The sequence below is a fragment of the Varroa destructor genome, unplaced genomic scaffold, assembly GCF_002443255.2.
Source record: "Varroa destructor unplaced genomic scaffold, Vdes_3.0 BEIS01000006.1, whole genome shotgun sequence".
NCBI lineage: Eukaryota > Metazoa > Arthropoda > Arachnida > Mesostigmata > Varroidae > Varroa > Varroa destructor.
This window is the reverse complement of record NW_019211459.1, coordinates 4,131,714-4,145,907: the sequence shown is the minus strand read 5'-3', so window position 1 is coordinate 4,145,907 and position 14,194 is coordinate 4,131,714. Positions and strand designations below refer to the sequence as shown.

The window sequence follows — 14,194 nt, the reverse complement described above, 5'->3', positions numbered from 1 at the left end:
AAGGTCGACTGTGTTCTCCTACTAAAAAGGCGAGAATAAAATCGGCGGCTATCGTTATTAGAACGAGAATTGTTGACGTCAACTGTTGCCACAAGATGAATGAATTCAAACCAGAGGGGGCAAATGATCTCAATAAATAGATGCGAAACGGTGATGCGTACTCCTCCCTAAAGGAGACTGACTTGCACTCGTATTCTGTGGAGTCTTTGGCGATGTTCATGCGGGTGTACTTTTCCAAGCCCGGAAGAACTGGAGTGCGGCCCCCACGCTGACATTGCAGGCTGCCACACATCATGTGTCTGAAACAGTATCATAATAGTCGAGCGTTTTAGTTAGTTTCCTCTGTTCGCGTGCAAAATAACGAAATCGAGTAAACAATCACGGTTCTCCGCCATTTGCAGTGAAGCTATGAGTCACATACATCTATATATATACATAATTCGGCCGATAGGTATCAAAAAGCAGGCTAACGCGGCTCGTGTTAGTCGAATTATTAGCTTGTGTTTATGTGCCATGCGTAATCGTCGTGATTTTTCTTCTAGTGCAGCTTGATTACGTACTCTCGGGTGCATTTGATATATCCTGCTCCGTTAAAGTCTTCTCCACAGTTGCCGTTCTGCATTCCCTGTAGATTGTATTCGAAACAGGCATCATCAGCCTTCGTCGCTCCAAAGCCCCATACGAATTCACACTGTTCATCGGGCGTCTCGCAGCGACCACCGAAGCAATACCCGGCGCCAGCCTTACACTCTTCACCATTCTGTCGGAAAATGTCCATTGGGCACTGAAATTAGACATGGACAAGATACGCGAAGACTAACATTAGAAGGGCAGCAATAACAACACTCTAGATAGTAGGATGAACGATGTGAATGTTTTCAAACTTGGACCGCTAGTTCACTACGCTGATTTGAAGCTCTGCGCACTACTCACGTCCCCGGAACGTCCGTTGCAAAATTCAGGAAAATCGCACTCTGACTCCGCAGGCCGACATCGATACCCTTCCGGTCGAAGCTGGAACAGCAAACGAGCCCATTTATTATAGCACAGTCAACACAAACCATTGACAAATACACGGCACTACCAGACAACGCGATCATGGGCAATTTCTTAATCGGTAACTTTAAGTGATGATTGATACCTTGCAGTTATCACAACACGCGCCCGCGGAGCAGTTGGCCTCCATTCGGAGTCGGCACGTGATAGGATCGCAACATGGGTCCACCTTGGCGCACTCCTCGATCGACCCTGTAAGTTGTGGCATAATTCTTTTTCAATAGCCCACATAAACCGAGTAAATTACCAAGTACCAGATCTTGGAAAAACTGCACATCGCAAATAGAGAGCCTAATTTGGTGAGTATTTATTGCAAAATCGGATATTTTCTATTGTGTTACTTTTTGCGCTTTCCGTTTATATTAACTTTTTTAGTAAACGTAGGAAGTATAAGATGCGACCCTGCTAAATTATATAATGTAAGCATGAAATGCAACAGATCTGAAAATGAAGCCTGCATCTCATTTGGCCAATAAGCATTATCTATTTTTGTTTGAATTTACTGCTAAGGGCCAACGCGTGGACTGCCGACGGTTGAAGGTCCGAGATTAAATTGAAATGATTAGTGGCTTCTAGAAGCTCGACGTTCATCGTTCGTCATTCTGCGACTTTCGTCTCTAAATAGACTGATGTATTGACTTGCTCAATAGTTATTAAAGCTTACCGCAATCGCATTGCTCTCCCTCCTCAACAACGCCATTCCCGCAGGTCTTAAAGTCCTCGAGTTGTCCTGGTTTGTTAAAGAGGCACACGCCGTGCCCCACACGAACATGCGAAATGTAGTCATTATAGCTGCACTTGGAGAAATGGGAAGGCTGCACGTGCGTCGAGCCCTTGTGACCTAGGAGTAATTAACACAGCCATTATAGGTACCATCAAACTCACGTTTGAAAAATATGGCCCATTAACAACCCTCATCTATTCGTGAACAGATTCGCTAAAAGCACCCATAGAATATATTGATGATTGTATTTAATAAATCTAAAAAAATATCTATATATTTAAGATTCTTCGGGTGTTACTATTATAATTATTTTAATCACTCTAACACCTAAGGATTAAGGATATGCAAGTGCCAGGGCGTTACCGAGAATGCCGGGCGTCATGATGCAACCCCAGGAGTCATCACAGGCGCAACTATCGGTGTCATGAGTCATGCCCAGGTTATGACCGAGCATGTGCGTGACTGTGGACGCCACGAGATGCGGCTCGTAGACGTTTGTATCTTCGCTGACACCTTCAGAGATAAGACGTCACCAATTAATACCACTCAGCAAACTCAAGTCAATAAGCGTTGTAATGGAAAACTGAATCTACTCTCAAAGGAAACTTCGTATCCGTACGTGTCCTTATTTCGACTAAACCGGTCATGATTAATTCAATTTCGTGTGTTGTTGTATATTTCCGGTTTTACCACCTGGACAGATTAATAGAAAATAGTGAAATATCTTGCTCAACTGAGAATTATACTGAGTCTGAGACGGACCCATTTAACATATACTCTATAATATACTCGACGCGCTATTCATACTGACCTACTGCCTTCGCAGTGCATATGGTGTCGGGGATGGCCATGCCAACTTCTTGCTGACCAGAGCAGGCGCCAAGACTGCCCGGGGCGGACGCCATCTTGCACGGAGACTTCCCACTGCAGAACATTCGAAAACGGGTGAGACTCGTAAATTTGACACACCAGAGGCTACGATTATCATACAGGATTCTAATTAAACATTGTCTTAATACTCAGTACGCTATTAAGCTATCGGGACGAAGTAAGCGATAGACAACTGACGACATCGAAAAAAGAAAATTGTTATTTAACATCGCTATCTAAGATACGCTCTCAGTGTGGAAAAATGTGCTCTCAGCCTCCGTCAAATCAATTGTAGCACAAAGCAAAAGAACACATAAAGATTGGTCACAATAACACGAACTTTAATTTGAAACGAAACTCCAAAAGCCACTACTTTACGACTCAGTTTTTATCCTGGCTGTATTGCATTTAATATAACATCGTTATGACACTATGCCCGTGCGACTGTTTTGTGAACGGACAACGCTAAGTTGACTCAAGTGATTGTATTGAGAAGACCGTCATTATAGCGTCGTATAGCTATGCGTCGGTATCTTCACGTACGTGAGAAGGTGACGTGCATCAGAATGTTGCTGGTAGAGATTTTTCGAGGAATAATCGAGGAAACTGATTAGGGTTTGTTTGATATCTGTGCTTTTCTCAATCTGGTCCCCACCCTGCCACGTCTCAATATACACTATGGACACTCGGGTGAGCAACTGGCGAAAATACTGAAAATAGAACAAGGTAGAAAATAGAACACTTATTGCTCTTAATCTCAAGATAACTATCCTTTGAATCGCCGATTGGATACCATCTACTTCGTCATTCGTTTGTTCCCTACAGCTGCTTACCATATCCACGCAGTTGATGATCTGGATGGCATCGGCCATCACTTCAGTCTGTGTGACATTCCGCACATCGAACTGAAAATACACAAGGAAATTAACGTATTTTATATATTGACGTAGAAGTTCTGTAGAATGAGGTTGGTACTGTGCCTTTTTGAAAATTGAAGCCCGGGAACAATTCATTCCCAAAGCATTCACGTATAATGACGAATGATTAATTACTACGTAGTTTAAAGCTTAGCTATACTAAGAGATAGATGAATCACATACCATTGCCTTGTCGAGCACCAGGGCGAGTTCGATGTACTTCGTCACTTCTCGGACATCTCGCTGAAAAATGTATGTTAGGACCTTTTTAGGCTTGCAAAGCTTAGGATTTATCTGCTGATCACGAGGCCAAACATTTTTAGTTAGCATTCATCTAGTAAACTACTCTACGGTATCCCCTATTTAGAGTTCGTAAGTCATCAACGTTACCAAACTCCTATCGAAAGATAGATATATTCATGTTTCATTTTTATAATGCTGGAAGCACGTATGATATATACATACAATTTGGCATTTGTGTAGAAAAACCCGAACATGGAAAAAAATTAGCCGGAATAGACGAGCCGGGTTTACAGAAACAGAAAATCTAGGTCTAGTGGTCGACAGAACACAAACTGCGATAATTCTAATTCTAGTCCACAGTCACTAGCAGTCTAAACAAACATGATTTAGAATGTTTGTTCCGAAATACACAGCTTACCTATAGTGGGATGGGGACGTTTAGTTATCATATATAAATTAACTAATAAATAAAAAAATCAAAGATTTTTAGTCACTCACTACAACTGTTTCTAAGTGCAGGCAGCATCCAATGAGATTTTTTTACACGCACGCATAATTGACAAACGTACTAAATATATCAGTTTATTATTGTACCTCTTCGGTGGATGTCGCGAAGAATAGATTCTGACAAATAATAGGCGAATAGGTTTCTGTTAATAAAAACTATAATTAAATACAATGTAATTTAACTATACGTTATAGTAGATAAAATTTGTGACGATTTTTTCTGACACAGATCTCATAGCAGCAGCAGCAATAATATAGGACGAAGGCACGATCGAAACTCACATCCAGAGCGATATATGGCAAACGTTTTTATAGGAGCACCCGATCTGTGCGTCGTAATATTCGATCGCTTGTGCCATTGATAATTACAGTTAAGGGTCGATGCGCTGTTAGACATAATTAGTACGTACCCTTGCGTAAAAACGGGCACAAAGTACGTCATTTCCGACTAGCGGCTGAGTTAACGCTAGCTATATTTTTGGATACTGTTCATATCGAAATCTCTCATAGAGCTACAGAGTTGAAATGGGCTAAGCTATTTGAATTGAACAATACCTTATAGCGCGAAGGTGGGTGCAACTTTCGAAAATGTTTAAAGCCCCATTGATGCATCTTCGAGTTACCTGCAGAACCACAAGCTTCCGTTCTATTAATCGAAATCTATAATGATCATGTGTTTTTGCCATAAATTCTACTTCGATTTGTTCACGAATACCTATCAATCTCACGTTTTGATCGCTTTTTTTTTTAACTAGAATATAGTCTACGTGCCTTGATTGAATAAAAGATATGAGAGGCAGTTTCTAGCTAGTTGTGGTTGAGACGATAAAAGACACAGCCTGTGTTTATATAAAAGATACTGGCGAGACAAACAACGGAAAATATATTTCGTCCAATCTACGAAATATGCGTAGCAGCAGCGTTTACAGGCAGGCCGTGCTGGCCACGGAATGCCAGCTGGCGACGTTTAATGTATCTACTTACCACAAATATATTGAGTTAGATTGGTGTTGTAGTACTTGTATATTACGTGAGGATGGATTCTCTGAAATCGAAAAACGTTGTCCATGAACGTTATCGCTAACATTATTATTGTTAACTATTGTTAACATTGCGTCTATTGTTGTCATTGCGTATTAGTTGCGTTCATGCAAATATTCAAACTTAGCGCTCATTTATATTCGCTTGGCCAAGACGGCTCGTCGTTTGTGCAAGACATTTGCTGCGGCTAAAATCTGTGGGTGTATGGGAAAAACGTGCTCTCTAAGCCTAGCTAGAGCCATATGCATCCTTCAGAAAATAGGTATTTCATTCTTAATTGTAAACTATCTACAAAGTAAAACTATGCATGCGGTTAGACCACGTTTTTCCCAAACTCAAGCATATTTGAATAAAACTGTTTACCACACAGCCTGGTCTAATACCTTACTGGCAAAAAGGCAAAATACCTAGAGGATGGTTAACTTATCTCCAAGTAATTCTACTACTTGGTTAAAATGATTTCGGTAGATTCAAAGGTATTCATCTATTTTGTAATCTGAATTAAGTTACAAACAACACGTTTTTTTTTATATATAATCTAGTAAAAAGTCATACTAGCACGTACGGTATATACACCATACTGGTGTGTTGTTATGAATTTTTGTTATTGTATTGCTGAACTCTATCTGAGGAAGTCAGGGCCAATGACAAATTTTGTATGGTAGTTGTGACCGAATAAAAAAACGCTTTTATTGGTGAGTTAGGGAACACGATATGTGACCCCACCTAAATGACTTCCGAATTCATCCGAATGGAGAGGCACTTGCCACTTTTTCCTACGAACTTGCAATATTGTAAAACGAAAATCGGGCTTAGCGAAGTGAAGCACAAATGGCAAATATGCAATCAGTGGGCAATGGTCTCCGCAGAAAAGGTAGCAACCGTTGAGGTTTAACCCTACACTCAGCCCACATAAAATAAGCTTATCCCTGGTGGTTTTCCGTCATGCAAAAACAGTATTACTAATAAACCCTCTTTGAAAATTAGTGTGTTATTATTGTAAAGAGGCCTTACGCATTACATTTTTGTTCCGTTTTTTGGATGACCGTTGCAAAAAATCTCTCGTATTATGTAGGACTCTATATACTGCGTTTCGCTTTACTTTCTATAGAAAAAATGTAAAAAACTCTAGGGCTTGATTAACACGACACTATTAGACTTGACCGTTAGGTTTGATTATGTTTATCATATGGCGACTATATCAAGCTAACGTCGTTCAAGGAATGTAAAACAGAAACTTACATTTCTTTGAGTATCTTAGTCTAACCGCCCGGAGCCGCTCTTCCGCCTTACTTCACCCGAATGCGTTCATTCTGTATTTGAGCGCGGGAGTTGTCTGCTACAGAAATCTACCCTCTCTACAGAACTGCGGTCAGAGCACTGACGGACGAAAGACGCTGTTCACGGTTTAAGCCAGAACGTTGAGTCAGAATACGACTATTACATGCTCACGGTAGTGTTATTTTGTGGGAGTAATGTTTTATTAGTGAGAGGATCAATGCGAGTTTGTTCCTTCAATTTGATCACACTAGACTTGTTGAATTTTTAGACGGAACCTTATTCATGTGTCAAGCAAGTGGCCAGGTGCGAAAACGTCCTTTTTCAAGCTCTGTTGTATTGAAGGTTTTGCCTTTTACGGGTTTTTATCTGTCAAAAGACACCGGTTTCCGTTCAAGAGAAGGAAACTTGCCGGCTAGATGCATAGAATCAACTGCAGTTTTTGTGAGATTTTGATATACATAACTGTGTTGGTTTAGAAGTAAACTCGAATTTCGTTTAAAAAAGTCGCTAATTATCTATTTCAAATTCGATTAACATTTCTATGTCACCTTTCTGTTTAAATTAAACCCGGATGACCTTGCTTAGCAAGTTTCAATCGATTATGAGGTTATACTTGTTGATTCCTGGGCATAGCTTCTGGTTCTACGTACAGAATGCTTGGGTTTGAATATTTAGATAAACTATATTCTTATTTCCATTATGTGAACACAAAAACAGTAGTAGAGTACTGCGAATGTTTGTTGAAGATTAGCGAAAAATCTGCAATGCAGTTTAAATAGTCGTTTAGCATTGTGATGTTATGCTATTTCAGATGTGAAGATGCTAGTGACGGTCAAGTGTAATTGGGATACAAGCTTCCATTGCGAACTAATTTCCGTTCCTGGTACCGAAAAGCTTAAGGTAATTTAAATTGGGTGTCAACAATTCCGTCTGTGTTTTAAGGGATCATGTATTATGATATCTCTTAAATGAGCTGGGTATGTTTACCGAAAGCACAGCTGCTAGAGTCGATACAGTTTAGGGAAACCAATCTCTTTGTGTGATGATTTTTTTTCAGATCAGAAAATTTGTCAACTTTTGCATTCCAATGTACCTTAGCTACACATGGACACCAGAACTAAGCGCGTTAGATTTGATTGTCAAATCGCCTAAAAGGGGTCGAAGGTGAGTTCCGTAACTGGGGAACATTTGACATTGTTATAATATATTGTTTAGCAGCACAACATTAGAAACAGTATGCGTTATTAAGTATTCTAGGGTCGTTAACAAGGCTCGGAACGGTATTTCCATGCACCAGCTTAAGCTGCATCTTATGCTGGGCATCTAAATGCCGTTCACAAGATACCCTTTTTATAGTTAAGTTTGATTAAAGTCTGTTTAAAGACTTGATTCTATAATGAATCGAAAGATTGTAAATCAGTGAAATTTTATTTCTGTACTTGTGGAATACTGGAAAAAAGTGCGTCTGCTGATGTTGTACACCAAAAATGCACTGATCTTAACTAACAACGCTTTCTACTTGTATTGCAGAAAAAGCATTGGACTTTTCCGCAAAAAACCTGTTGACCCTGAATGCTTCTTCAAATTTGTACGCTGTCTGTTAGCGCCTGCTTTCTGGCAGAATATGCTGAATAATTTTTCTAGTCGTTGGGAAAAACGGGTCGTCTTAGATTGTCAGCCAACTTCTTACGTAAAATCAGATGGCATTGATTTTTTGGTGTTTGTCATCTATGCGGTTCCTCAACCACCTATCCACATCGCTTGGTATCGCCGAATAGTAGCCCTTATTAATGAGTTTATTCATGTGTACGAGGTAAATGGCAAGAAAGCTTGTAATCTTTCGCTTCCGTGGTATTAGAATAGCATGGGGCCATGGAAGTAACATCCCGAAGTTTCAATTAGAATTTATATGTATATTCAACCTTTGGTCTAATGTACTTCATGTAGTTTAGTGCTCATAACTGCAAGGTGAACGAATGATATAGTGTTCATCGTATACTCAAATAATGTTGTGTTCAATTTCGTCAATTTTTGAACATATCAATTTTTCATGGTGACAGGTAATGGCTTGGTTATCAACATTGGGCGGAGCATACTCCGCGATGGGCGACTATTGCGATCGAGCGAAGGGGGTCGCAAAACAGATTTCTGCAAAGCAACTTCAATTGGCGGCCCGTTTAGGCGACCCTACGCAGGTATGTCTTCCGCAATCTTGTAAACCCTTTTTAATGCAAGAAAATGTATAACACTAGAACGAAGAATCGTTCCAACTTCCCCAGGTAACGAGCACAAAAACCTAACCAGTTAGCCGTTGTATGCGCAGGTGTGCCGCTGTTGGATATTTCTGGCAATGAGTGCCATACAGCATGGACAATTGCGCTTGAGCCGGCAGATACTTACATATCAGTGGAGATTTGTTCACACCACTGAAGGTCAGCGCGACCCTAGACTGAAAAACATGATTTTGGGTGTTTGGAGTAGGCTCGTTTACGAACGAAAACTCCGCAAGCTTGGGGCAACTGCCGGACTAGTGACTGGAACGCACAGTCACAAAGCTTAACTTATAATGACAGCCAGCAGGTAGCTACAAATTTTTCGAACACCTTGTTTATATCGCGCGATGGCAGGCAACGTCCTCAGAATATGAAGGACATCACGGTGTTCAGTGCTGAATTATTGGTAATTCGATGTAACATAGGTAGTGTAATAACATCGACGTCACGATGGATGTACAAATTAAGAATGTGTGAGACTATTAAGTTATTCAAAGCTAGTTTTGTTTATAGGCGATCGCGTAGGTATGTAGGAACGTTTATCTCTGTGGTCTTTAGAAGCCTGTGTATATTAATGAACGTTGTGACTGTGTTCAGAACTGAGGAATCGGAAAATATTTGCCCTTTATTTCTAACGGGCTGCATATGCTGAATCAACCCTTGATTCAGTCCATCTTTCAAAACTACGTAGAAGCCGGTTCGAGTTTGAAAGGCAAACTATGTTCTGATTGATCATCCTGTATATAGTTAATAGTGATATGCTGTGTGCGATATCATTAATACAATTCATAGTAAAAGAAAAACACGAAAGTTATCAATATTTGTGTTGGCGTTTTTTTACGCAATCTAAATTTTTACCGTACATCACCGTACCGTCATTAAAACCCGTGTTCTTAGCCTTATTAGACATTACCGCATGTTCAGCCAGCTAAGAATATTGGTTTGTGGTGTTATTTCGCTGTAATTGTCTGTATTATACCCTTCAGTCAATTCATATTAAACTAAGCTAGTCTGATAAAATAGGTGCGCTGGAAATCTTATATCAGTTTTTTAGTCCTGTTGTTTAATTTTTTACACGTTCTTCAAAGCAGGAAATCCAAGGTAAACTTTTTGATTGAAGTGGTAGTCATTCGATATAATAGAAGTGACATTAAAATCATTTTCATTAGTGGTGGTTTTGAGTTGTTTATAGGTGATCGGCTCGGTTGCTTGCTAAGTCGTTAACATTATTGCTGAGAAAATACTATAGCAAAAAAGTCACGTATTTCTTGAAAACAAGGTCAATGAAATTACCACCCGATAGTAACTTTTGTCAATAAAAAATATTTATTCAAAGTGTGGTGTAGTGTTTTTATCATGATCGTCGCTGGCCATTACCGTTATCGTTATCGCGATCCGTACCTGCGTTTGACATTAATGGATAGACAAAGCGTAGATCGGGATGCTGAAGCGATAGACGGATCCAGCAGCGCTTACTTAACTTTTGAAGCGGAAGATCGAAGATTGGTAAACGTGTACTACTACCGCAAGATTAGCTTCCTCCGATTAGAGCTCGTAAAAACAGAACCGAGCACATCGCTTTTCTTTTCTCGATTCACTTTTGTTGCCGGCTTGTCTGTTCCCGGTTTCGACACCTCTGTCAAATAGCTTCAGCTCTCCTTCTAGTAGCAAGGCTTTAACGTAACTGCCAAGCACTCGGACACGATTGTTAACAGACACGCCATAAAGATATCTTGCAAAACAAACAATTATTACGAAAGGGCGTAGACTGTGTATGTATATATCTGCATCTTTTTACATTGTTGGATTAGAATGATGATATATATATATATATATATATATATATATATTTGGTTGTCGAAAAATATCGACCGTTTTCAAACCGAAACTAAAACAACTATTTTGAAATTTTAAAATAAAATTGCTAAACTGTGTTCTTTCAGTCGATTACCTTCTGTCATTTTTCTGGTAACACATAAGTTCATCACTGCAGAGCTTCTGAGGTTTCTGGACCAAAAATGGGGTCGAAAGATTTTTGCACCACACCATTTATGTTAAATTAACACCATAAAAGGAATTCTGCAGAGACCCGAACAGATGATACTCTTATTGTGCAAGATTTGTGCTATACGGTGGATGCATTAAAGCTTCTCAGCCAAATTTTTTTCTATTTTCATCCAGTACATAAAGATGTGCTTAGCCTGGCGTTGTAATGCTGAAAAATGACGCCCTTTCTATTCACTGGTTTTGATCGCTTTTAATGTCTTGTTGTTATTCCATTAATTGCTGACGGTAGAGGTTTAAATCAACCAGTTTGTTAGGCAGCAATAACGAACAATGCACGATTCCTTTTTAATTTCACCAAATGTTTCGTATGTGCTTCTGCTTTCATCACTCGTGATCCACTGCTTTAGAAATTGCTCGATTTCGTTCCGTTTCGGTAGTTTTCGCAAATGCATATACACACTTGATTACGTGCTGGGAACCAGCCGTCGGATGGGATGCCTAACGGTGATACCGATTGTAAAACTCCAAACATTTCGCACATGCAAATATGATAAAGTAAATCCCTTTGCGTAAATTCGTGTGACACTCAAACATTGAGTTTTTTGTAACCAACGGTTTTCAAATGCTTTGTTTGTTAATGAGTGTTGATTTCCTTTGCGGTATCATGAACACACGTGACAATTTTGCTCAACTTTTAAAATAAGTTCATCGACTAATTGGTTGATCATTGCTAAAAGCGTCTTTCATATCGAAATCATCAGGACGAAAGCAGTAGAAGCATATTTAAGCCGTTTTTTTCAGTAACGCATCTTTTAAATAGCATACATTTTTCATGAGCTTGTACAGTGTTTGTACCTGTCTTGTAGCAAAATTGTAAAATTAAGTACATTTTTGCATTAATTTAGCTGATTTTCAAGGCGTCGTACAAGATCTTAATTTTTATCACGACATTTCAGCGAATTTTCGCATATCCTACTGCCGAATCTCAGCTTTTGAATGATAAGAGCACCGACCCGACATAAATCATACTACTTGAAATACGTGACTTTAAAAGCCGGTTAGAAACATTTTTTTCGATAACAATATGAGAACATCAACATTTTTTTAGCTATTATTTTAGCGTTAGTTTTATCCATAGATGCGCATGCCGATGTAGGGAATGTGCTTGAACTGGTTACATCGTCTATGGGTTTCCGCCTTCGGGTTGATTATAGGTGTTCTAGGTAAGAGCTAATAATTTACGTAGTAAAATAAACTATCACGCTGCTTCCCTTTGTGTACCTATTTTATGAATTCTGTTTCGCGGCAGTTTCCAGGAATTCGGAAGTTGAGAATTTAGGGGTTCTAAGAAAATATTACCGTCATTGATTCATACAGAAATATACACATAATGGAAGGTTCACCTACCGCTTTGTTTCGCATTAACGTTGCGACGCAGTAAATTCTTTTGCCTTAATGTTAGGTCGCTAGCTAAAGCTAAAACTGGCGCAAGTTTTGCACTCATGTAGTCTCACGAATGTAGGGACGTGGCATTTTGTGCGTGGCTAAGACTTGGTTGACTAAGTAGATTACTGATATGGAATTCTTTTATGGTTACGTATTCGGAAGTCCGTTGAAAAGAAAGATTTTGACCGGTAGAAGTCAAAATGTGAAACTAGATGCTGCTCTGTTAAACTGAATTGTAAAAGTTACGACCTTGTTTGTACTAACGTTATAAAAGGAAATTAACGTTTTTTTTTTTGTGCTTTTTTCACTTACTTGGTACCGAACGTAACTGTACCTATTAGCATAGAGAATCTTACTGGGATTCAAAAAAGTTGAGTGGCCACACTTGGAGTACTTGTTGCTGAGAAACCGCTTGAATACAACATGAAAATTTTTTAATTCTCTATCGTTTTAGATGGCCTCCAGTAGTTACAAATTAACCCTATTCGTTTAAAGAGCGGGACGATTTCCAACCTCGTTCTATGGTCTGACAAAGTTATGCTAAAGACTTTTACGTTTTTGCAAGTTTTGTAAAACAGGACTATCTTATAATTACGATTTGCTTGGTCGATACTTGCCTATATGCCTCGATTGGAACTGGCCGGCGAATTATGACAGCAGTGGTGAAGCTTTTCTATTTACGGACTGGAATCACTCACTTGCTGACTCACCCAATATTGACGCCATTTACAGCACCTTCTATGAAAGAATGCTCGGCATTGTTAACTAATTTCTGTGCTTTGGCACCATTATATTGAGAATTACATCTCTGCATCCTGATAGTACAAAACAAACGACACAATCATGGAGGGTTACAGGCTTTCTACACACAGGGCATTTAGAGTAAACACCCATATAGGGCTATCTGTTTATGTTGATTACCACCGATGGCATTTAGGCGGCCAACGATCCAAAGAAATCATATTTGGTGTGTGAAGACGTCTATATGGTATACAAAGCGGTTAATCCAATTACGGCGTCCACAGTAACCGTCTCCTGCTGAAATAACATGCGGCGTGTAAACGAAATAGACCTGTCCAAACATATCACGTTTAATCTAAAAAACCTCAATCAAACACCGGGCTGCGCTCTTTTTGTAACTTCTGTCGAAATTTTATTCACAGAGCTATACCGACTTAACCCTAAGGGTACATCATATAGCGTTTTCTGGAAGAAATGAGGGTTTCCATACTATGCTTCCAGGAATGGATCGTCTCATTACGTAAAAGTAAAGAAATGCGGGCACAGCCAGTTGTGGGTATCTGTCTGCTGTTAGCTGTAAACCGACAAAACGGTTTTTTGTTACGCTATGACCTTAGTTGCGAAGGTTCGAAATCTAGTTACCTCAGTACGTCGATCGCAAGAATCTCTCCACCGACAACGGTTTTCTGTACAACAACGCTTTCGCTATCAATGACAACATTCCTGATGCATGAGACAAGGGGTTTAAGGGTGCCTCGTGGGTGATGCGGCATAAAAATGGCGTATTCGTTTGGCCTTTTATGGATTATAGATGTTGTTGTGTGCCATAAAACTTTGGCTGCGCAGAAGACGATTTGTAATCAAAATCAAATAGTTGTTTTCGCTTAGAGAACTTTCTTTCACTGAATACCCTTAGGGAGTCGTGACAGGAAATGTTTTGTTGATGTTTTTTACTGAGACTATCGCTAAGCCAGTCCACTGCGAGTTTTAGGCTGATCATGTCAAGCTGCTGATTTTCAATTAGAGCAGTAAAGATTGTGAAACTTCTTATAACGCTGCCGACTCATTTCCGCATTGGTCAACATTCG

At 39.6% G+C, this 14,194-nt stretch overlaps 2 protein-coding genes across 14 annotated transcripts in view; one reads left to right on the top strand and one right to left on the bottom strand.

Annotated features, from left to right (window-relative positions):
* Positions 1–14,194, bottom strand: part of mmd (disintegrin and metalloproteinase domain-containing protein mind-meld) — a 131,896-nt gene that overhangs the window by 17,779 nt on the left and 99,923 nt on the right. For 8 of the 11 annotated variants that reach the window (XM_086993585.1, XM_086993586.1, XM_086993583.1 and 5 more), the window contains 12 exons: positions 5,302–5,362; positions 4,873–4,940; positions 3,751–3,810; positions 3,484–3,555; positions 3,194–3,360; positions 2,592–2,704; positions 2,144–2,293; positions 1,721–1,897; positions 1,142–1,248; positions 934–1,014; positions 561–784; positions 162–299 (listed from right to left, as the gene is read on the bottom strand). In XM_086993585.1, coding sequence (XP_086849711.1) covers positions 162–299; positions 561–784; positions 934–1,014; positions 1,142–1,248; positions 1,721–1,897; positions 2,144–2,293; positions 2,592–2,704; positions 3,194–3,360; positions 3,484–3,555; positions 3,751–3,810; positions 4,873–4,940; positions 5,302–5,362 — 1,418 coding nt within the window. Of the gene's footprint in view, positions 1–161; positions 300–560; positions 785–933; positions 1,015–1,141; positions 1,249–1,720; positions 1,898–2,143; positions 2,294–2,591; positions 2,705–3,193; positions 3,361–3,483; positions 3,556–3,750; positions 3,811–4,872; positions 4,941–5,301; positions 5,363–6,600; positions 6,717–12,326; positions 13,249–14,194 lie in introns of those variants that run through there. The other 3 variants (XM_086993588.1, XM_086993589.1, XM_086993581.1) reach the window with 3 other exon arrangements.
* LOC111252774 (uncharacterized) overlaps positions 6,677–14,194 on the top strand; it is a 28,661-nt gene continuing 21,143 nt past the window's right edge. The window contains exons 1-6 of one of the 3 annotated variants that reach the window (XM_022811195.2): positions 6,677–6,811; positions 7,451–7,539; positions 7,697–7,803; positions 8,170–8,452; positions 8,700–8,834; positions 8,963–10,247. In XM_022811195.2, the coding sequence (XP_022666930.1) occupies positions 7,459–7,539; positions 7,697–7,803; positions 8,170–8,452; positions 8,700–8,834; positions 8,963–9,199 (843 nt within the window). In that variant the 5' untranslated portion in view covers positions 6,677–6,811; positions 7,451–7,458 and the 3' untranslated portion in view covers positions 9,200–10,247. Of the gene's footprint in view, positions 6,943–7,450; positions 7,540–7,696; positions 7,804–8,169; positions 8,453–8,699; positions 8,835–8,962; positions 10,248–14,194 lie in introns of those variants that run through there. The other 2 variants (XM_022811194.2, XM_086993593.1) reach the window with 2 other exon arrangements.